The sequence below is a fragment of the Silene latifolia genome, chromosome 5 (assembly GCF_048544455.1).
Source record: "Silene latifolia isolate original U9 population chromosome 5, ASM4854445v1, whole genome shotgun sequence".
In the NCBI taxonomy this organism is placed as follows: domain Eukaryota; kingdom Viridiplantae; phylum Streptophyta; class Magnoliopsida; order Caryophyllales; family Caryophyllaceae; genus Silene; species Silene latifolia.
In genome coordinates this window covers 17,864,027-17,888,479 of record NC_133530.1, presented here as the reverse complement: position 1 = coordinate 17,888,479, position 24,453 = coordinate 17,864,027, and the positions used below count along the sequence as shown (strand labels likewise).

The following is a 24,453-nucleotide window of genomic DNA, read 5'->3' as shown; positions in this document are numbered from 1 at the left end:
TTGTTAGTTTCCAAAATGGGTGATAACTGATAAGGGAGATGACAAAATATATCCAACTTCAGCTGTGGAATTCATAATCATTAGTATCTTTCCTTGCGCAGTCGTACTCTACAGTAATGGCACCTTCTCCACAAAACGTACGTATAAAAGGGCTATAAAAGGCCTACAAGAAAATTCAGATTCCCATAGGCATAAAATAACTTAACAAAATCAAGAGGCGGCATTTAGACTCTTGATGTCCCACGCTTGCGCTCAAAGAGCCGTTGCAGAAGATAGATTTGTAGGACGCTTGCTCCAACAAGTGCTAGCGATTCTAGAATCGCTTTATGTATTGCACGCTTGGCCATTGCCTCATTCACTGCATTATCACACACATCAAGTAAGATAAAGGCATTGAAAGACATAACACTCGTAAACATATTGTCGTGGACATTGGACTGTGTCCGGAGGAACGTTGTGCATGACATGAAAAGTGGTGAAAGAAAGAACATGTAAGGAGAATGCCTAGCCATATATATATATATATATGTCTAGGTGTATGCATAACTAGAATTGTCAAGAATAAACAAGAAACTAATGTAATCTAGAAGCCTCCTTGAACATCATAGAACCACCTAAGCATCCTATAAATAGGCATTGTATTTACTATGTAGTACAAAGCTCCAATTAAGGAGCTAAATATAAAATCAAATATTCAACATATAAATAGAAATTATCCATGCTGAGAATATCGGGCTCACTACATTCCGCGGCCAAAATTCCAACATATACTGTACAACATAAAGATACTTCTTAAGAGTAAAATTGTAAGCCTCTAACGTTATGTTAATGGCGGTTTTGATGGTGATAGGTTTCGAACCCAATGTCCCAAGTACCACCACTCAAAAGATTTTACGACTAACATTTGCGCAAGATTTAAATCGAGATATGGTCATCAAATTCATTTTTCTCCAAGGGTGTAATGACAATTTCAACGAAAGTCAAGAGCACAATCACTCTTCAGACTCTAAACACCTACAAATGGTTATCTAATTCTATGCACTTTTAATTTATAATCATCTATTTTATGTCATTTCGTAATCGATTTTGCAACTATCAGTTGTCATCTTGGCAGCAATTACATTATGTGGCATAATTTAATTAAATGAATATTATAACAAAAATAAATATATCAAAACACTTCTCCACAAGTTAGAAGACATGAACGTAAAATCATAAATATAAATTCTCTTTTATAATAAGTGGATTCTCAAATGTACCCTTAATAAAGAATGCCCGTGCATTGCACGGGTATAAAAACTAGTTATCACTTAAAACCTTTAAACTTGAGCTAATAAATATTAAAATATGGGGAAATTATGAGACTACAATTTGAGGTCATAAAGATGATATTAGTATTCTGGAAAATTTATAGCGGGGAACATGAGATCGTTTTCTGGCCATACGGCGACACTGACAACCATAGCAAGTTGTGGGCGGGTGAGAAGGTGTTGGTGGAGAGATCGTCTTTCAGGCCGTTAGTTGGTATAACATTGAATATTTGGCTTGATATTCGGGCAAATCTCACCCTTGTGAGAGCTATGCTAGACCAATTATGGGATAACCACCTCGACTTTTCATGGATGATCTATCGGGTCTACCTTACGGAGATGAATTGGCCATGATAGATCAACAATACCGCCCCCATTATCTTGCTGAACTATGGTTGCTATTTCCAACTACTGCTCGGCAAATTTTGTCAACCTCGTGATAATCTTTGCAAGATTAACAACATCGGAACACATAGTCATCCAACCGTTCAAAGGTAAGTTTGTTGCCTTACAACTCAAGGCCAATTAGTTCTTTGCAGGTTGCGTTATCTTTTTTTACACCACATATAACCTTCCGCGGGCCTACCGTCGATTGGCAAGCAAGTCATATAAAAAACATTTTCGAGACCAAAGTATAGGTCTACGTTCCCGAGCACAAGTTTGTTGGTTTACATCATATCACTCATATAAACAGCAACTTTTTGCGTGTGTGTAACTGAAAGCCAGTGTCACAAAATTGGTCGAAGCCGAAGCCTCCAAGTTTTTCTTTTACCGCTTGACTAACTTTATCTTATACGACTTAGATCTTTTCTCTAACATTCACAACATTTGGAGTTGGAGCCATCAATGCAAGTTTAGAAGCAAACTTTTATTCAAAATAAGAATTAAGAGTTAACTTGCTACAAATCAGACTTGTAGCCCGTTAACTTTTCATTCTTACTTTGAATAAAAGTTTGCTTCCAAACTCGCGGTGGCCTCATTCCAAATGTTGTGAATGTTAGGAAAAAGCTAAAATCGTATAAGATAAAATTACTCGAAACAGTAAAATAAAAACTTGAAGGCTCCGGCTTCGACCAAATTTTTGACATTGGCTTTCAGTTACACACACGCAAAAAGTAGTTGTGCAAAAAGTTGTTGTTTATATGACTGCTATGATCTAGAAACCAACAACTTTGGTCTAGAAGATGTTTTTTATATGACTAGCTTACCAATCGACGGTAGGCCCGTGGAGGTCATATCGGGTGAAAAAATAGATAACGCAACCTGCAAAGAACTAATTGGCCTTGAGTTGGAAGGCAACAAACTTACTTTTGAACAGGTTGCGTGGCTGTGACCCGATGTTGCCAATCTCGCAAAGATTATCATGATGATGAGGTTGACAAAATTTGTCGAGAGGTTGTTGTGTTGGGAATAGCAACCATAGTTCAACAAGGTAATGGGGGCGGTATTTTTGATCTATCATGGCCAATTCATTTCTTCATCACCGCAAGGCAGATCCGATATCATGATATAATCCTTCATTGTCACCCCGATCTCTCCAAATGACATGAAAAGTTGAGGTAGTATCCTAGAACCGGTCGCTCTTACAAGAATGAGGTTTGCCTTAATGTCCTTAGAATATCAAGACAAATAGCCAATGTTGTACTAACGGCCCAAAAGACGATCTCTCCACCAACGCCTTCGTAATCGATTTATAATCATCTATGTTTAGAGTCTAAGCATCTAAAAAAAGGCCATCTCCAAGCAAAAAAAAAAGGAAAGAAAAAAAAGGCCATCACATGCTCATAACTTCAAGGACAGAATGTGGCATAAGGTAACATCAATTCTCGGTGAGCCGGATAGAATAATCAAATCCATTCTAAACTTAACCTATGTTTATCCCTGGTGGTGGATCTTAGAACAAATATCATAAGATTTGAACCCTTGACCTACTATTAAACTATCACTAGTCACTACTTAACCATTGGGGCAGTAGGGGCAATTGATAACTTACGTACTAAAACGTTCTTTAGATAGCCTACCCAGGGCAAGGCCCCTGCCCGACTACTAAGATCCACAATTGTCTATGACTTAGATGTTCAAGACTTAGAAATTCATTTTTCTACAAGGGAGTAATGACAATTTCAACGAAAGTCAAGAGGGCGATCACTCAAGGACTTCAGACTCTAAAACACCTACAAATCTAGCATCTAATTAGTCATCAATTTACAATCACCGTCTCACGCCAATTTTCTAGACTAATAGGCGTGAGAAGGGTCTTCACAAATCATTCTTGACAAAAATATTCTGGTTATGTTACTTTTCATGGATGACCTGAGCCAAGAAAGTGACCAAGTTACTCCTACTAGAGAATTTAAGTATGTTCTCTTCCTACCAAAAATTCCGTTTTCAACTGATTCACATTACTTTAGGGAAGTTAAAAAAAAAGGCCATCTCCAGCCAGGGAAAGAAAAAAGGCCATCACATGCTCATAACTTCAAGGACAAAATGTGGCATAAGGTACTATCACTTCCCGGATGAGCCGGATAGAATAATCAAATCCATTCTGAACTTAACCTATGTTTATCCCTGGTGGTGGATCTTAGAACAAATATCATAAGATTTGAACCCTTGACCTACTGTTGAAACTATCACTACTTAACCACTGGGGCAGTAGGGGGCAACTGATAACTTACGTACTAAAACGTTCTTTAGAATTTAGATAGCCTACCCAGGGCAAGGCCCCTGCCCGTCTACTAAGATCCGCAATTGTCTATGACTTAGAAAGTTAGAAGTTCAAGATGATGTCTAGTTGTACGAAGATATCTATTCGAGAAAAAGCAATCAGTACCTATAGCTTGTCGATCGGTCTGCGCCTCCAGCCAGTGCTGTTCAAACTGAATATTGTAAAGAGCTTCAGCTAGCTTTTCAATCTGTTGAAGCAGGGGTTTGACATGTTCTGCAACCAAGCAGGTAAGGCTAAGCTAACCATCAACGTCTCACGAATTATAATAATGCAGAAGAATTCATACGAATGAACCTTAAGGAAACTATTCAATATATCAATCTTACCATCGGTCGCATGCTGATCGTAGTATGTAAAATGTCCGACTTGTACATCAAAATCTATTGTTTCATGATAAGGAGACTTATTATTAAAGCAGAAACTGTAAGGTCCTTTCTTGTGGGCAACAAACTCAAACTTCTCCGTGATCTTGTCATGAACATCATGGATTTGTTCGCCGTCAGGCCCTTTTATCTGTTAATTAGGGAGAAAGACAATTACTTTTTAGCAAAAAAAAAAAGACGGATGAGATTTATTTACTGATGAAAGGTGAAAAGATATAACATCTTGCATGTGATTGACTCTGGACTATACTGTGTGAACGTGTGATTATCTATGTTTCCTCGACACTTCACTTTGGTCACGTGTCGCTGTCTGGCACTTAAAGTGTCCGGCACGACAATTCATTTTAGATGAAAAAATTGAAAACTTCACTAAAAATAACCGCATCAGACACTCTGATATTGTGTCGTGTCAGACACTTGAATAACAGAACAAGGTGGTTATGCGCCTTTTGCACTCCATGCGCCTCAAAGTGTCTGATGCGGCGATCTGGTTGGCGCCTTACTGCACCTAGGCGCACCTCAGGCTCGCTTTTTTAAACTAAGGGGAAGACAGTAAGTAAGAGCTTCCTAGTATGAAAAAAGAAAAATTAACATCATATTCACATGCAGTATTGTGAAGGATATTGTGAAGGAAGTAAAAACTGCTCACCACTAAATCAACACCATCTTCTGTACGCCAATGAGCATCCGACTTAATCACTACAAACGAAACGTGCACCGTGTCCCATTCATACTGAACATTATGGGAATAACATTCCGCTCTATCAATAACAAACCTAAGCGCAAATGTTTGCTGCAGGTCGGACAAAGTCAGTAGCAGGATAGCTACTGAAGTCAACAATGACAACTTCATCTGCGCCACAGGAAAAAAAAATACCCTATGAGAACGTACGAAAACCATTATGAACTTAACAAACACTAACTCCGTATACTAGTAACTACGTACACCCGGGATCTACTTAAATTCACTCCAATTGTTTTGGACCTCCACATATCACAAACTAAAATAGCATACTCCAAACAGAACGGTTCTTTCGTGTGAAATTATGTAATACCGTTCTAGTAAATTGTTAACTTTTCTATTCGTTGTGAGGGGTATTTTAGTCAAAGGTACACAAACGATCAGAACAGCTGAACAGGCGAATAACACAGAAATGTAAATCATCACTGACTAATACCATAAAGTTCAACATTCCGAAATCGAACTAATTCTATCTATGTGCCTTCCTCCAGTGAATTAAGAAAGGATCTCAAAGACTCAATCTTTCCTTAGTCGACGACACTCCGATTTTAAGATTGAATCAAATATATACAGTAATTAGAGACAAAACCATCAAAAAACAATATAATAGTGCATAGAACTCTTCATTGCAACATGAAATCAATACCATCAATTAGCTAAACATCTATAATCAATTACAAGCAGAATTATATGATCAATTTATATCAAACAAAACCCTATTAATCCTGCTTCAAATACAATAGTAACTTTCCAAAATTAATTAAACACTAAATTCCCCAAATTTATAAGGGACTAAAGCTCAAACTATCATGATGTAAACCTAATTGCTATCAATCTACTACAAATTTCACTAAAAATCGTGATCATTAAGTGAAAAAAACCAATATTTAATCAAAATAAAAAATACCCAAATCAAAAATAGCAAATTCAGCAATACCCAAATCAATAATTGATTAAAAAAAGTTGGAAATTGTTACCTTATTTGAATAAATTAGGGTAGATCAAACCCTAAAGATGGTGAATTGAATTGAATAAAACCAAGTATTGATTTTTTTTTTATTGGAGGTAATAATATTACAATAATGTACAAATCTGGGAAAAAATTAAACTGGAGTGAATTGAATTGAGTTGATTGTTTTTTGGTCGGAGAAGAGTTGTGAATCTGTTTTGATGAGGAGGAGACAGAGAGTTTGGAGTTTGGAAGTTTTGTGTTTTATGTTACACGTTGTTTAGACCAATCAAGGGTCTCCATGGTGGCATTCTTTATTCTTTTCCGTTTTGGGTTTGGTTTTAAGGTTTTTTCTATTTATTACGGTCTTACGGATGGTTTAAAGTAGGACTGTACATATGGTAATCGACTAATCGGGTAATTGGTTAGGGTCCGTTTTTATTGGATGATTTTAGTGTTTGCAGGAATTCCGGTGAAATCAAGTTATTTCGGGTTTTTTTTCTTTTTGAATAAGCGCATTATGTCTTGGGTAAGAATCAAACCCCCCGATTTTATGGCTGGGGTAAGAGAGCTCTTACCACCAAAGCTAACTCTTGGTTCTCAGTTATTCGGAGATAAAGGTCCGTATGCAACAATAAATATTCGGGTCGGGTCAAATTTGGGTTTTCAGATTAGGTGTGATTGGTTTTGGATCGGATTATTTGGGTGTGAATTCATTTTACAATTGGTCTCCCTTGTGACGGGTTACCATTTGTGGCGGATATTTTGTGAGATAAAATGGTAACAAAATGGGTTAGTGGAGAAAGGGGACCACATGAATAGTGTTGCAGAGAGAGAAAAAGTGGGTACATTGTGAGGTAAAATGGTATCCGTCACAAGCTTGTGACGGATATGTCATGTCTTCAATGAGATTTTGTGTTCATTTTAATTTAACCAAAACTAAACTGGGGATTTGAATTAACAAAAGTTATAAAATTGTTACCTTATTTTCTAGGTCTACTTTGGGTCGCTCTGTACCGGAATAATTTCAATTCATCTATATTGAATAAAGATTGGCTGGATTTCTAAGACATGCCCTTAGCCCTTAACCCGTTTCTTTTGAACAGTTTGAATTGTACTAAATTGTGTGAGCTGGATTGATTGAATCAGAATTGACTGAATCATAATTAAACTAAATTAAATAAATGAATAAAATTAAATTAAGCTACAGTAAGCTGAAGTTATATCAAAAAAACGCATGATTTAAGAATGATAGCTTCATCAGCACGCGCTAAATGGTCAATCCTATGATTACTGTGGAGGGGTGATAATGTGAACTAAGCGGATGGAAAGCATGCGATGAGTGAAATCGATGATAAATGGTCAAATGGATGGTGAAGTTTACTCTAAGAGTCTAACCCATCATTAATCCGTGATTACGTTTTCATCATTTTTAACGAAAATGCATATTTTTGTGATTTTACATAAGCTAAGATATTAGCTACTTAAAATTTCTCCACTTAAGAAGACTTCATAAAACCTGTGACTAGAGAATTATCATTTCCCTAACTATTAGGGAAATGATAATGCCACTACATTTTTTGTTAATGCTACAATAATACAAGATAGAGCATGTTACTATTTACCGCCTTTAGTAATTTCGAAGTGGTATTAGGCGAAATAAAACCTGTGACTAGAGAATTGGCCAACTCAATTATATTTACAGGCCCTATTCATCATGGTATCATACATGGAGTTGTGGTATGACAAATTGACAAGGTATGGGCCTCCGGGGAAAAATAAGTAAACGTTTGAGTTAGATAGGCCCCAACAGGACAAGTTTTATCGAACTCGAGACCAACATTTTTTTCTCCGGAGTTCAGGTACACGGCAACCCCCCATTAGCCCCCTCACGGCCTCGCCCCATCACTGACACTAGTTTCATAGAATTAGAAAATCATCTGATAGAAACACCAAAACCGAACTTTCTGAATATAATCTTGGCATCAAGAAATCAAGTTGACAGGCTATACAAACCAAATTCAAAGCAGAAAAAGGCATCATAAACAACGTTTACTCAATTAAAACAAAGATTCCCTGCTTATGGCATCATTCATAGTGGTTGCCAAAAAAAAAAAATAGATTCACAGTATTTTCAACAGCTGCACTTCAAAGACCAAAGGCTCGTTCGCATGAGACAAAAGGCTACGTCGAGGGCCAAACTGCAAACAAAATCATATGGAGTAATCGATAATTAGTTGACAATTTCATGACTAGGTGAATGAAAAACATTTTACATCAGAATTATCGAGAAATAGCTTTACCACAGAAGGGTGATCGTAGATAAGGAAGCAAGTCTGACGCTCATATTGGGAAGGATGGCATCTTATCTTGATTACGATTATGCCCTTATGTGTTCAAAGTAAGCAAGTAGAAACTACCGCCCCGTGGGGAAGTGGCATCCATAAAAAAGATTTGCTTAGTACAAGTTATAAAAGAATGCATTGCATTCCAAGTGGGATTCCATAGTTTTAAGGGCGAAGGAGCGAAGTCTTAACTACCACACGCTACTACTATACTCCTAGGCCCTAGCACTCTACGAATATATTAGTTGAGTGACTAGACTGAGACTCTCTTTGATATCAATCACTAAACTAAAAGCATAAATCATAAGAGTAGAAAGGTCCACAGAAGGTTGGAAAGTAGTACGCTCGGTTGACGAGGTTCTACAACTGCAGGGCCCAATCATAGTCAAAAGAAGAGTTTGATCCTCGCTTAGAAGGAACGTTAGCTATATGCTTAACACATGCAACTATGCAATTCGAACGTTGTTTTCAGGGAGCTAGACAGAAAGAAAAGAGGCTCCTAGGTAAAGGTAGCTTGTCTCGCCCAGGAGGTGAGAAGAGTTCAGAACAAAGTGAGGGCTTTGGGAAGAACAACATCATTCTCTTATCACAATATTAAAACTGATGCGAAATGCGAACGCAACATTCAAAAGGAAGAACAAACCTCTTCAGGGATCGGTTTCAAATTTTCATTTACGTATCCCATAGCTGGTGGAATCAAGGCTCTCCTTTTTCCTGGAAATAACTCATTCATTACCTTCAAATGAGTAGAGAACAAGAAATGCCAAAAGAAAGACAGAGAGATGAGCAATGAAAAAAGATGAAGCGCTCCAAGGTGGCTAAATTAGATTCAACAAAAAAAAGTCGAAGGAGTGTGAAGCTTATGGTAGTAAAATACCCGACAGAACGCTTCTGGTCATTGAATAATTCACAGTTTAAGAGGACGAAACAGCAAGCAGCTTACTCTACAATTAAGTCCATACAAATTAAAAACCAGAATAATGAATAAAAGACCCTCATATGGAGTTGTCGGTTTAAGATTAAGAACCACTCAGAGTCCGTGTTTGAGCTTGGCAAGGAAACTGTAGAACTTAGTTAAATTATCATATTGAGGTCAATAAAAGGTGTACTATAAATACACTCATTGTACATTTGGTAATAATAAGATCCTCATTTTATTTACTCTTGTTTCTCTCACTACAACTAACTTTCTCACTCTATAACAAACTACTCTGTTTTCTACCTCATGTCAATGGAGATCATGGTATCAGACGACGGGTTATGATCATCTGGTGATCCTTTCTTCATCATTTTTCTTCCGCATCGTGGATCTTCATTGCGTGAGCTTATCTTTCTTCATCGAATTTCGTTCTTCGACTTGTTTTTCCCCAAATTGTTTGACCTGGAATTTTTTCGGTGAAATTCTTTGATCAGTTTCGTTGAATTCTTTCATCAATTCTTGTGAATTCTTCGTTTGATTCTTCTTCAATTAATCATGCCTGAAATTACTGCTGATTCTAGTGTTACATCACCTCCTAGTTATGCGATTTATGATGATCCGCTTTACCTTTCTCCAACTGATCAACCTACTCTCAAGCTTCTTCCTTACTTGTTTAATGGCAAGAACTTCACTAAATGGAAGCGTGACGTTTATCTTGCACTCATAACTAAGAATAAGGATGGATTTGTGGACGGAGTCTTGAAAACTCCGGCTAAAACTGATCGATCATATAATCAGTATGTTCGTTGTGATTTGTTTGTTGCTAAGTGGATTCTTTACTCCATTGAACCTGAAATTCGTGAATCTCTGGATTATATTCACAATGCTAGAGAGTTATGGTTAGAAATCAATGAAAGGTATGGTCAGGCAAATGGTTTAGAAGTTTACCAGCTCAAGAAGGATTTAGGAAACATTTCTCAGGATAATTCTTCCTTGATTGAGTATTATAGCAAACTGAAGACTATTTGGGATAGCCTGGCTTCTTTGGATCCTGTACCTTTGTGTAGCTGTGGTGCACTAGATCAGTGTACCTGTCATCTTCTTAAGAGAATGTTAGACAGGGAGTCTAATGCCAAGCTCATTCAGTTCATTATGGGACTTAATAACAGCTATGAGATGGTCAACACTAACATCTTGTCTATGGAACCGCTGCCTTCCATAAACAAAGCCTTATCTTTGCTCCAAAAGATAGAACGGCAGAAACAAATTACTGATGCAGTTGAAGTTTTGGCTGAAGCCACTGCTTATTCTACATCTACACAGCAGCCTGAGTAGAAGAAAGCAAAACTAAATCCACCAGAGTCTGCCTCTGCTCCTCAGTCTTGCAACTATTGCAAGGATCCTTCTCATCTCATTAGCAGTTGTCCAAAACTGAAACCTTGTGAATGCTGTCGTAAAAAAGGTCACAAGTTGGAACATTGCTATATCTACAAGAATAAGGGAAAAGGAAAGAACTGGAAAGGCAAGGGCAAGGTCACTTTTCAGAATGGGGAGAATGTTTACAGAAGAAATGCTAACAATGCTCAGACACTTGACAGTGATGATGAAGATGAGACTGCTGATTACAAGCCTGAATTTCCTCCTGTTATGGATAAATATGCTGCTCAGCAATCTGCACCTTTGGCATTTGACAGTCACATGATGAATGGTCTTGTTCAGACTGTGGTCAAGCAGGTTGTTCAAGCTTTTTCTGAAACACAATCACCATCAGCTGTTTCTCATATCAATTTTGCAGGTATAATTCCACATTCTCATGTATGTTCAGTTTCTAAATGCTTGCCATCTGCTGACTGGATTGTAGACACTGGCGCCTCTGATCATATGACATCTAAAACTGATGTGCTTCATGATATTAAAATCCTGCTAAAACCTATTATTGTCAGTCTGCCTGATGGTTCTATTAAAGTGGTGCACAGAATAGGTAAAGCTTGTGTAGCACCAAATATTATTTTGGATAATGTGCTCATTGTCCCAGATTTTAAACAAAATCTTTTGTCTGTTGGCAAATTAATTGGCAAAAGTAATCTTGTGGTCAGTTTTAACACTACTGAGTGTGTTTTCCAGGACCTTACAAGTAAGGTAATCCTTGGAGTGGCTAAAAAGTGTGGAGATCTCTACTGGTTGAAGTCTTATAAAGCTGTTAATAAAGCTAGTTCTAGTCTAGATGCTCATTTTCCTTTTCATGATGTATCTAGCAATATGGCTAATTGTTCTAGAGATCCTAGGCATAAGATGAAAGATTTACATGTTTTACATGCTAGGCTAGGCCATACTTCTATTGAGAAAATGAAACATGTACTGAATCTTCCTCATTCAGATGTTAATGGATTCTTTTGTGAAACTTGCATTTTATCCAAACATCACAAGTTTCCTTTTACTAGGAGTATTTCTCATGCTCCTATTTGTTTTGAGTTGGTACATATGGATATTTGGGGCCCATACAGGGTATGTGCCTTAAATGGTGCAAAATATTTCTTAACCATTGTTGATGACCATTCAAGGAGTACTTGGACATTTTTATTCCATGACAAGACCCAAGTTCATGGTTTGGTCAAGGATTTCTTAGCTTATGTAGACACCCAATTTGGTATGGCAGTTAAGGTTGTTAGGAGTGACAATGGAACTGAATTCCTTCAAAAAGTTTGTCATAAACTATTCAAAGATAAGGGTATAGTTCATCAGAGGAGTCTAGTAGGGAGACCTCAACAAAATGGCAGAGTTGAGAGGAAGCATAGGCACCTCCTTGACACTGCTAGGGCATTAAAACTACATGCTGGTTTACCATTGAAGTTTTGGGGAGAGTGTATTCTTGCTGCCACCCATTTGATTAACAGAATGCCAGTCAAGACCTTGACATGGAAGAGTCCATATGAGATTTTATTCAAAGAAAAGGTCCCCTACCAAGATCAAGGTGTTTGGCTGTCTCTGCTATGCTACACCATCCAAGCCAAACACTGATAAATTTGCAAACAGAGGCAGGAAATGCATTTTTTTGGGTTATTCATATGGTCAGAAGGGCTACAAGGTCTATGACCTCTCCACTCATACTATTTCTGTCAATAGGGATGTGGTTTTCAAAGAGGATATTTTTCCTTATAAACTTCAGTCACCTTCTCATACTACTGTTGACTTTCACCTGCATCTACAAGACATAGCAATTGTTGATTCCATCTTACCTGATGCAATCACACCTTTGCATCCCACTAACACTTCGAATATACCAGCTTCTACAACTAATATTCACATAAATACAACTAATACTTCTTCCCATACTATCCCTACACCATCCCTTACATCTTCAAATCCAGAATCTGGTACTCAGGACAAGGTACCTGACATTTCAGGTCAAGCAGAGACTGTTGTGCCTGGACCAAGGAGGTCCACCAGGCCAAAGCAAATTTCCAAGAATCTGCAGGGGTTTCAATGTGCAATGAAGCTCCCCTTTCAAACTGCAGTAGCATCCAACATTGCTGCATCCACTTCCACATTTGTCAATACAGCTGTTATCCAACATCTGGTTGAGTTTGATCCTGCCTATACAGCCACTCTGGCTAATGTTCTTAATGTTCATGAACCTGTCTCTTTTGACCAGGCAGTCAAAGATGACAGGTGGGTTGCAGCAATGGATAAAGAGTTACAAGCATTGGAATCCAATGATACATGGGATTTGATGCCTTTACCAGCTGGTAAGAAGGCCATAGGGTCCAAATGGGTGTACAAAATAAAACACAACCCAGATGGCACAATTGAAAGATTCAAGGCCAGGTTAGTGGCTAAAGGCTACAACCAGGTTAAAGACAAAGACTACAAACACACTTTTTCCCCAGTAGCTAAGTTTGCTACAGTCAGGACTTTGATGGCCTTGGCAGCAGCAAAGGGGTGGATTTTACATCAACTTGACATCAATAATGCATTCTTGCATGGATTTTTGGAAGAAGAAGTTTACATGACACCACCTTTGGGTTATAGCAAAGCCAAAGATAAAGAAGTGTGTAAACTCAAGAGGTCTTTATATGGGCTCAAGCAAGCCTCTAGACAGTGGAACAAGGAGCTTACAAAGCATTTGTTGGGTATTGGGTTTACCCAATCCAGGCAAGATTATTCTTTGTTCATTAAAACATCACCTAATAACTCACTCATCATTGCTTTGGTGTACGTGGATGATGTATTGCTCACTGGTGATGATGAGTTGGGCATCCAGTCAGTCAAAAAGGGCTTGGATGCTACCTTTACCATTAAAGATCTTGGCCACATGAGATACTTTCTTGGCCTCGAAGTGGCCAGAAATGATTCAGGCATCCTTTTGAATCAAAGGAAATACATTGTTGACATTCTTAAGGATTTGAACATGGAAAATTGTACTGAAGCTGCAGTTCCCATGGCCAAAGGTACAACATTATCCGTGGAACAAGGTGAACTGATACAGGAACCAGAGAGGTATAGAAGACTGATTGGGAAGTTGCTGTACTTAAACCTCACTAGACCAGACATATCCTATTCAGTACAGCATCTAAGCCAATTCTTGGTTCAGCCTAGAGTTCCTCATATGCAGGCAGCAGTTCACATAGTCAGATATCTTAAAGGGACAATCAATGTGGGCTTACATTACCCCTCTTCATCTGAATTACAACTGAAGGCTTATAGTGATGCAGATTGGGGCAAATGTGCCTTCACCAGCAAATCCCTAAGTGGATATTGCATCTACCTTGGTTCATCTTTAATTTCTTGGAAAACGAAAAAACAAAAAACAGTGAGCAAAAGTACTGCAGAGGCCGAGTACAGGAGTATGTCATATACTGCCAGTGAGATGGTTTGGTTGGAAGCCCTGCTCAAAGATCTACATGTTCAGGTACCCTTACCTATTCCCCTCTATTGTGATAATCAAGCCGCATCACACATAGCTCAGAACCCTGTCTTTCATGAAAGAACAAAACACTTGAATGTGGATTGTCATTATGTTCGAGACAAGCTGCAAGAAGGCTTCTTGGTGCGTACAGGTTTGCAGATTGCAGACATCATGACCAAGGGGCTAGGCATTCAACAGCACTCCTTTTTTGTACACAAGCTTGGACTTCACTCCTATAAAGGAAGTCCAGCTTGAGGGGGGAATGTAGAACTTAGTTAAATTATCATATTGAGGTCAATAAAAGGTGTACTATAAATACACTCATTGTACATTTGGTAATAATAAGATCCTCATTTTATTTACTCTTGTTTCTCTCACTACAACTAACTTTTTCACTCTATAACAAACTAATCTGTTTTCTACCTCATGTCAATGGAGATCATAGCTTCACAGAAACAAACACATAAGATAAGATATTTGGCCCAATAAAAGCAAAACTTTGAATTTACCTCCGATTTTCATGCCAATTAACACTTCCTTCAGACCCTTGATCATCTGTCGAATGACATGTCATTTTGGTCATATATACATTTCAGCTGTTGTAATTGCCATCCAGCAAGAGAAAGGGAGTAAAAAATCACAAATTGTACTATTCTATCTTCTTGAATGTCAGCAGTTATCACATCATGCCGGAAGATTTAATAATTTCATTTAGGCACCGCTCATTAGGGAAAGGTTACGAGCTACATCAGGAAGTCCATACACTTGAATGTATCTTACGGTGTCTGATTAGTAGTACCCTCAGTGATTTTTTATTAACCTTTACGGTACAATTGTGTACCTTTACACTTTAAAATATGCACCTCCATAAATCACCTGATGTACAACACTTAAGGGAGTCACCAAGTTCCAAACAAAAAATTAAACATACCGGAACACCACTATCAAGTACAGTAGCAAGTGCATACCATTCTGTGCTTGGTATAAACTAATGAGACTAATTGTAACAAAGTGTATAACGTCTGTATGATGATAGTACTTCAGATATTAAGAAATATTGCTCAGTGAAACTCATTTATCAAAATGGGCAACTGCTGTTACATCGAGGAAGCAAGAAGGAAGAAACTTTCTGAGACAAATTATACTAGGCCTTTAGAGAATCAATTCAAAATGGTATATGCTAGATCATCATCCAAAAAATGAAAATTTTCACTCAATCGGAGAGCTATACGAGTAGCTTTTTAAAGTTCGTGGCGTTAGACCATCAAAATTAAGCCGAAATACAAGAGCTTTCTAAAACACAATCAGGTATTTACCTGGTTTTCATCTAATGGAAGTATTATGGGCATGGCTTCTCCAGAAAATTGATCCACTGTGCTGAATCATAAGGAAATACGAGATCAGTCTGCAGAAAGAAGGCAGTAGGCAATATAACAAAAGAGATCTTAAAGACAACATAAGAAGTTAAACTTCCCCTCGGCCCAATAGACCATAAACTAAAGGGAATTGGAACAAAACACACAAACATATAGCACTTGCAAACGCTATATCACAAGGATATGTTGGTTGACATATGTTATTGGTAGAAAACAGTCTCTCAAGCTTTAATAAGTTTTCTGTGCGAGGTTATGAGTTCGTACATATAACAACCCATTTTTCCTCTTTCAAATTTTTCAAAACACTAAGAAAGAACATCACAATACTACATTAGAAAAATCATAAGGTGAGAGGGCAACAAATAGCAGACTTTGTAGTCCATACCTGTACACAAAATACCCATTTGCACGCCGACATACATAATTGAACTCCACTACATCTCCATCATTAGCGGCTGAACCATCTCCGTCGACAATATCTGAAATAGAACCCTTGCACTCATAATGTCTTTATTTTAATACGTGATTGAGCCAATAGAAACTCATAACGTTAGTTATTATGGTTTTAGAGCCAAGGATGACTTCCCAACAACAGAAGTCCTACTCATGCTTGAAAGGCTACAGAAAGTGCAATAATACGATCCAAGTATCCAAGAGTTAAACTTAAGTATTTAGATCATTTGATGTTAGACGTGCAAGTTGGAAGTTATGGTCAGGCTTCGGAAGTTATGGTGCGTATGGCATATCATAAGCAAGTCCTAGGAGCCAAGTATGTGTTCCTACACTAAGTCATCTTTCTTCGTCCCGCACCTCGTGAAGTGGTGAAATAACATCGGTGGCTTAACTAAATTTCTTTCCTTCTCCTAAGCCTCGTATATTTAATGTAAATCACCCAGTCAGAAAGAGGTAATGCACATCCTTGCCTAAAATGCAGTATAGATCGCACTTGCATTAATGATTCCAAAATTCCAGTATCAAATGTAATGTAAAGAATCACGACCGAAGCGAATGTGTTTACAAAATGATAGCAACTTTTTGGTTCTTACACTTAGCCAAAACAATATAACATTGGTGTTTTTTCACAGGGAGCTACCTATCGAGAAATAATGTAATAGGCCAATGGCAACCAAGAAATCTGTTACATGACAGCCATAACATAATGATCAAGTTTTAATAATTGTATCATGCAGGTGACCCTCTAATAAATATACCTTGAACTCTTACTCCACCGTCAAGCTTCCTGGTTCTGAGTGCTTCAAAATTCAAATGTCCATAAACAACAGACAGGTTATAGAGTGCCAAAATGACAGAGAAAAACAGCAGCGAGTCAATGGATAACAGTCTTTGTGTCTTATAGTACGACAAGCTGAGGACTTCAGAATTTGGGTTCAGTTTTCATGCTGGAAGCTTTACGCAAAAACTATATATCCTCAGCATGTGCTTCGACAGTCCTTTTATTTATAGTCAAAATAAACAAAAATCATTTTACCGAATAATTTCAGGCTCCTCTATCTGAGGCATTAGCGCCCCAAAAGCAGGATTCGTGTTGGACCAAAAGGGTATCGATCCAATGAAAAGTAAGAGTCGCCTTGAATGGATTCCAAAAGTACAAGAATCAAAGCTGGAAGCAGAGTAAATCCCAGCAATGCTGATCTTTCTTGTACCACTGTTGCATCTAACATTGAAGAGAAAACGGTAAGGCTTGCAAAAAGTACCAAAGTAACACATTTTGCCATGAATCCAGCATTTCAAGGATCATACAATAATCATTCCATTAAACCAAGAAAAAAGACAAATGACACCTAACAAAGGCTCTCAACTCAAATTGATCCATGTGAAGAATTCTTTGCATCAAGTGCGTCAACTTCTAAAACTAGGGGAGAGCAACCATAAGAATCAATAATAGAAACCGCTAAATTTTAAATGCAAGACATAGTTGACAGAAGTTGTTTCGCCTCAACGACCATACTTCATGTGTCAATCTCCATTTAGAAACTTGAGCTTATTTTTGGCTTTTCCTCAACTTATTTCATCTCGAGTTATTTCCTTAGAACTCAACTACATTGTTTTATGTGAGCGACTTCAAACAATTTCAACAAGAGGCAAAAATGATTCGAAGAAAAGAGACCGCTATCGGAGCGAGTGAAATTGAAAGGAGATATTAGGTAGATTATCAGGTAATGTAATGGAGTAATTGCTACAGTGTTAGGCACATGGTATGGAATGTAATGGTGTCAAATCGAATGTGTGTACTTGAGCAATGGAACTTCTACCAAGGCTGAAATTGAAATACAATTACTTATAGAGTGACCTTTTCAAACTCCGTCCCTACTACTTAGTGCTCTCTTTCCCTCACATATTTCTCCTCCTCTCTACAAGTAACTGCATGGTAATCCATCCTAACATAGGCTCAACGGGACATGGTGATTTTTTACTAAAATCACCCCCAAACATTACACCCTCACTTTGAAATGTTACACACTAGTTTTCAAAGTGATGAAATCAGCTTGTAATTTGTGATCCATCTCTTCCTTTATAACAAGTTGCAAAACAGACTAGCAAATAGCTTAGCCCGAAATATTACCCATGACTCCATGAGTAAGAACTGGTACAAATATCTCAAATATTCCAAAAGATCCAACTAATCTTATACTCCGTATCTCACACAAGCCTTTTAGTACACATACATTAATGTATATTCGTTGATGTATATATTAACCCTTAAATCATCATTTATGCCTCGGCCATTGATTTAAACTTTTGATTGAGATGGTCTTATCACAACAGCAACTGACATCATATAGTGTCTCTATTATCAGAAGAGTTTTAAGATCTTTGAACATGGTAAGAAGATACTCTCTCCGTCCCAATCATTTGTTTACCTTTTTTATTCGTAGTGTGATGTATTTTAATCAAAGGTAAACAAATGAATGAGACGGAGGGTGTACATCATAAACCTCACATAATTCCATTCAAATCAACCCCTGCTACCAAAAACCATCAATTGTTAATAACATCTCTCTAACCTATGTTACGCCGACTCTTCAAATTCCCTCGCATACGCGTGTCCGACCCTCCACCCTTGGACAAGGGTTTTTTGTCCGACACTGGAACGCGCACTCGTGTCGACTAACTAAAGATGCCATCAATGAAAACTCAGAAATGAAAACAAAGAGGAAGATCCCAATTAAGCAAAAATAGAAAAATCAAGACAGATTAGACAACAACTAACATGCAAATTCTGCGAAACACTACGGAATGAAAGAGGTGGACATAGATGATAATACCTTGGTTGAAAAGAATGGCGTGCTTTAGTACGAGTAATTGGAAGTTGGAGGTAGGAGGCCATTGCAGTAGCTGCCATTGTTAGCTAGTATGGCTTACAGGATTGGCAAATGGATAAGAGACTCGAGAGTCGGGGACCAGGGTAGACTGTAGAGCGGTTTACGAGAGAGAGCAGCCCCATTTATTGAAACCGACTCCGGCTTGGTTTGCAAAATAAGCGGGGTCATTTTGAGAAATCAATTTATCCTTGTCAATGGGCTAAGAAATCAATATGAGTTTGATTCAAATTATGTTTAGCCCAATCTTGTAGGTGGTTATAGTATTTGGATGCGATTAGTTTCTACAAAGTTTTAAATTTTTAGTTTAAAATGAAGAATCAAAGTATTTGGTAACGTCGTAGACTTCAAGTGTTAATGATACGAGTAGCGGAAGCTTAACGAATTTTAACAAACTTGAAACTTGTCACGTGATAAGCGTGACAATCTAACAGAAAATAACGAACACAAAAGGGGGTATTTGCTCAGATTAGACCTATAATCCGAACAATGGTGAATTATAGTCAAGACCTATTGACTATAACCCGTGTTAAAGCTTGAAAACGCGTCAAACTATAACAATGGCGGAACGAAAACACGTCAAACCTGTGCTTACAATTGTAAACGTGCAAACTGCCTTTTTATTTATCACTTGAATACCTAATTGAGATACAGGCAGATGATATTTATAGCTAATTAAAACTGACTCCTAATTGACGTATAAAACTCCTACTGCTAAAAAAACGTCCTACTTAGGACTCCTAACCAACCTAATCAACAATTAAAATAATAAACTTTAATAACTAAGATTAATCTAACAGCTAATTAATCTAATCTTAGGATTAGTTTTATTTGACTAAACTACTAAATAATTAACTAACATGCTGCTTCGAAGACGGGTAGTTATTTTACTTAGTCCCGAGTTCGAGCCTTGCCCCCTGCAACCATGTTCTTCACGACACTTGTATCATCCCCTCCCTCTTGAGAAGGAATTGTCCTCAATTCTTGAAGACCCAACCCACCGGGATCAAAGACTAATCTGACAGATATCGGCGCGTAACTGATGACGAAAATTAGCAACAATTTTGAACACGTTGTTGAACCATTCTTGATGCTAATTTGCAGCTTGTTCGCCCCTTTTATTTTCAAACTCCCCTTGTGCCAGCCACCCCTGTAACACCCCCATACTCCAAGTGCCTTACCAGGACCACTCAGGTATGAAGACATTACCATCTCGGTTGCCCGAGGTATGATAATCAAACAATAATAAAGAAACAACGTTTATTACTCCCTCCAATTTCCTATGTTTGCCCCATAAAATAATGAAATGTGAGGTATATTTTAATGAAATGGGGCAAACATAGAAAAATGGAGGAAGTATAAATGATTAACGAATAGTTACAATCCTCAAAACCAAACTGAAAGTACGATACATGTTCTCAAATGACTGTTCTAACTGAAATGTAAATAAACTAAAAGCTACAGCGGAAGACTCCTATCATCATGTCGTGGCATCCCGCCTATCCCGATTTTTCATCTCAATACCGCTCAATATCTCGCTCACCATCCCCGAATGTATCACCGCAGTTTACAAAACAACACCGGCCGCATTAATCACACAATCCAACATATAAAAGCAATAAGATAAGCGATACGATGCTTAATCACACACACACAATCATGCCAAACCAACCGTCTCAATCACCGATCGTCCACTGGACCCGACCCAGCCGCTGGGGACCGCAACCCGCACCCACCAAATCCCCGCTCCACATAACAGTGAGCGATAACCCTGTCCATTAATGTGCACATCCTTTCTGTGGCGGGTTCCACAGAAGGCGAAACTAGGGCGTGAAGCCACTCCCGCAAGTGACCCCACTCAGCCGAGGCCACGCCTCGCGAACCATCAACAACGATCACAACGCAAACACAATACAATTATATATCAAACAACCAAACACAATACATCAACCAATCATCCCATTATGGGATTAATACTGAGTAGGAAATCCTACCTGGTATGCACACAATCAGACGGTCTCTACAGCTGAGTCAAAAAGCCTCTTCTATGAACCCTCCTCCTATCATACAACACATAGAGACTACCAATCACACACTACACATAAAACCCCCAATCTCTAAATTAGGGTTTAACCAAATAGAAAGAAATACCATAAAAAGGGTACATAGATCTTACCCTCGACGCAAGGAACTCAACGGTATGAATACAGACAAGAACTGGCCGTTTGAACTCCGGGAATTGCTAAGAATGCGATTAGGAAGATGAACTAGTTTGCTTTCTCTCTTAAACAGGAATTTAGGTTTTGTAAAAGTGATTTAGAATAAAGACGACGGAGCTTAAATACCTTAATCGCATAATTAACAAAACCCGAGAAAATTCCCCGATAAACCGGCTACTCGATCGAGTACCCAAGGATACTCGATCGAGTCCCCCCCTACTCGATCGAGTGCCCCAGCTACTCGATCGAGTACCGAACAGGTCAGAAACTATTTTATTTCGCCACTTACCCTTACTCGATAGAGTACCCCAAGACTTATAAATACGGAGTATTACAGTCTTCCCTCCTTAAAAGGAACTTCGTCCCCGAAGTTCAAACCACTACTAAACAAAGGTACTCCCACAACATTCCCGACTCAACAATCAAACAAAATTCAACATAAACATGATACTACCCCAACTCATCCCGACAAACATACCGACACAACATATAAACGGGGTATAAAACTCTTAAAAACTGCTCGCGATCGTCTCCTACCCCCCTAAAAGAAACAAGGTTACGTCCCCGTAACCAGACATACCTGATAAAAAAGGAAAGGGTAACACTCTTTCATGATATCCTCTGCCTCCCATGTGGCTTCCTCAGTCTCGTGGTTAGACCAAAGTATCTTGAGTAGGACTGTCTCCCCACTCCTAGTCTTTCTAACCTTTCGGTCTAGGATCTGTTTAGGAACCTCAAGATATGATAAGGACTCATCTAGCTCTAAGCTCTCTGCCTCTAACACATGTGACGGGTCACTCACATACTTCCGCAGCTGCGATACATGAAACACATTATGCACTCTCTCCAAAGCAGCAGGTAAAGCCAGACGATAAGCAACCTCTCCAACTCGCTCTAAGATCTCATAAGGACCGATGAACTTCTGACTCAGCTTGCCCTTTTTCCCAAATCTCATAACCCCACGCATAGGAGACACTTTCGGAAGAACCTTATCCCCAACTCGAAACTCTATATCCTTGCGATGTAGATCTCGCATAACTCTTTTTGCTTCCCCGAGTCGCTCTCATCCGTTCCCCGATCATCTTAATGCTTCTACCATCTCATGCACCATCTCTGGTCCTAAAACCATTTGCCTCGGCAAGACTATCGTCCCAACAGATTGGACTCCTACATCTCCTCCCATACAAAGCCTCAAACGGTGCCATACCAATACTGGTGTGATAGCTGTTGTTGTAAGAAAACTCTATCAAGTCCAACCTCTGTTCCCAGCTACCACCAAAATCCATCACACAAGCTCGCAACATATCCTCAAGAGCCTTGATTGTTCTCTCGATCCGCCTGTCCTGTCGCGGGATGGAATGCTGTACTCATCTTCAAAGTTGTTCCCAACGATTCCTGCAACTCTTTCCAAAACCTCGATATAAACTTCGCATCTCTGTCAGACACTATGTCCTTAATTAGGGACTCCATGTAACTTAAGCACGTTCTTTCGATAGGTCATAGCCAATTGTGCCTTAGTCCATGTATCTTTCATTGGAACAAAGTGAGCTGACTTGGTCAAGCGATCCACTATTACCCAAATCATGTTGTTACCTTGTTGACTCTTTGGCAAACCCACAATGAAATCCATGGAAATGGATTCCCACTTCCACTCAGTACCTCTAAAGACCGAATCTTACCTTGTGGTCGTCGCCGCCCCTTTCACTCTCGGCATGTCAAACAACGGACACAAACTCACTTGTCTCTTTCTTCATCCCAGGCCACCAAAACGTTTTTTCAAATCCTTGTATAGCTTGTCTCCACCGGATGAATCAATATGGTGTGCAACGCGCCTCTGTCATGATAGTCTTTTTCAACTCCTCATCATTAGGAACACACCACCTACCATCAAACCTCAAACTACCATCTCGTATGAATAAAAACCGACACCGTCCCTTTCTCTACTCCAGACTCTCCACTCCACTATCTTAGGGTCCAACGCCTGTTTACCTCGAATATCATCATAAAACTCAAGATGTACTATCATATCACCCATGGCATCTCCTTTCTGCATCATATGTATCCCAAAACTCGCTACCTCATCTCTCAGCCTCATCAAAGATAGAGCTGTACACAGGGAATGTACACTCTTCCTACTCAAAGCATCAGCAACAACATTGGCCTTCCCTTCATGGTAGATGATTTCCATGTCATAATCGCCAATCAACTCCATCCACCTCCTCTGTCTCATGTTCAACTCCTTCTGCGTGAAGATGTACTTGAGACTCTTGTGATCAGAAAATACCTTAAAGATTGCTCCATAAAGGTAATGTCTCCAAATCTTGAGAGCAAACACCACCGCACCCAACTCCAGATCATGGGTAGGGTAATTCTCCTCATAAGGCTTCAATTGCCTAGAAGCATAGGCAATCACTTTACCATTCTGCATCAACACACATCCCAGCCCATTCTTCGAGGCATCTGTATAAACCTCAAAGTTCTCGCTCCCTTCAGTAATGCTAAGACAGAGCCGTGGTCAAACGCTCCTTTAAGGTTTGGAACGCCGTCTCACAACTCTCATCCCAACGAAACCTGTTCTCTTTCCTCATCAACGCTGTCATAGGTCTAGCTATCTTGGAGAAATCTTTCACGAACCGTCTGTAATATCCAGCTAAACCTAAGAAACTTCTAACTTCAGCAACATTCTTTGGTGCTTCCCACTTTGTCACTGCCTCAATCTTCGCCGGATCCACAGCTACTCCATCTTTAGAGATTACATGCCCTAGAAAAGCAACTTTCTCTAACCAAAACTCACACTTGGACAACTTAGCATACAACTCATGATCCCTCAAAGTTTGCAACACTATCCTCAGATGCTCCTCATGCTCCTCTTTAGTCTTAGAATAGACTAAGATATCATCGATAAACACCACCACAAACTGGTCCAAGAACTGTCTAAAGATTCTATTCATCAAATCCATAAACACTGCCGGTGCATTAGACAACCCAAACGGCATCACCACATACTCATAATGGCCATACCTCGACGTGAAAGCTGTCTTTGGTATGTCCACCTCTCTAATCTTCACCTGATGGTACCCCGACCTCAAATCAATCTTAGAAAAGACTGATGCACCACTCAACTGATCAAACAGGTCATCTATCCTTGGCAAAGGATACTTATTCTTTATCGTCACTCGGTTCACTCCCCCGTAATCTATGCATAACCTCAAAGTTCCATCCTTCTTCTTCACAAAAA

The 24,453-nt window shown here is 38.9% G+C and overlaps 2 protein-coding genes across 2 annotated transcripts; both read right to left on the bottom strand.

The window, feature by feature from the left end:
• Positions 1-54: 54 nt before the first annotated feature.
• Positions 55-6,391, bottom strand: LOC141656931 (transmembrane emp24 domain-containing protein p24beta2-like). Its single transcript, XM_074464020.1, has 5 exons — positions 6,138-6,391; positions 5,068-5,271; positions 4,362-4,548; positions 4,141-4,248; positions 55-358 (listed from the first exon to the last, which is right to left on the bottom strand). Exons 2-5 carry the CDS (start codon positions 5,269-5,271, stop codon positions 225-227), a joined length of 633 nt encoding a protein of 210 aa, XP_074320121.1. The 5' UTR covers positions 6,138-6,391; the 3' UTR covers positions 55-224.
• A 1,664-nt stretch (positions 6,392-8,055) lies between these two features.
• Positions 8,056-19,088, bottom strand: LOC141655953 (peptidyl-prolyl cis-trans isomerase FKBP16-1, chloroplastic). Its single transcript, XM_074462935.1, has 8 exons — positions 18,943-19,088; positions 17,145-17,330; positions 16,867-16,901; positions 16,041-16,134; positions 15,596-15,656; positions 14,789-14,834; positions 9,098-9,168; positions 8,056-8,310 (listed from the first exon to the last, which is right to left on the bottom strand). Exons 1-8 carry the CDS (start codon positions 19,017-19,019, stop codon positions 8,233-8,235), a joined length of 648 nt encoding a protein of 215 aa, XP_074319036.1. The 5' UTR covers positions 19,020-19,088; the 3' UTR covers positions 8,056-8,232.
• Between the last annotated feature and the right edge of the window lie 5,365 nt (positions 19,089-24,453).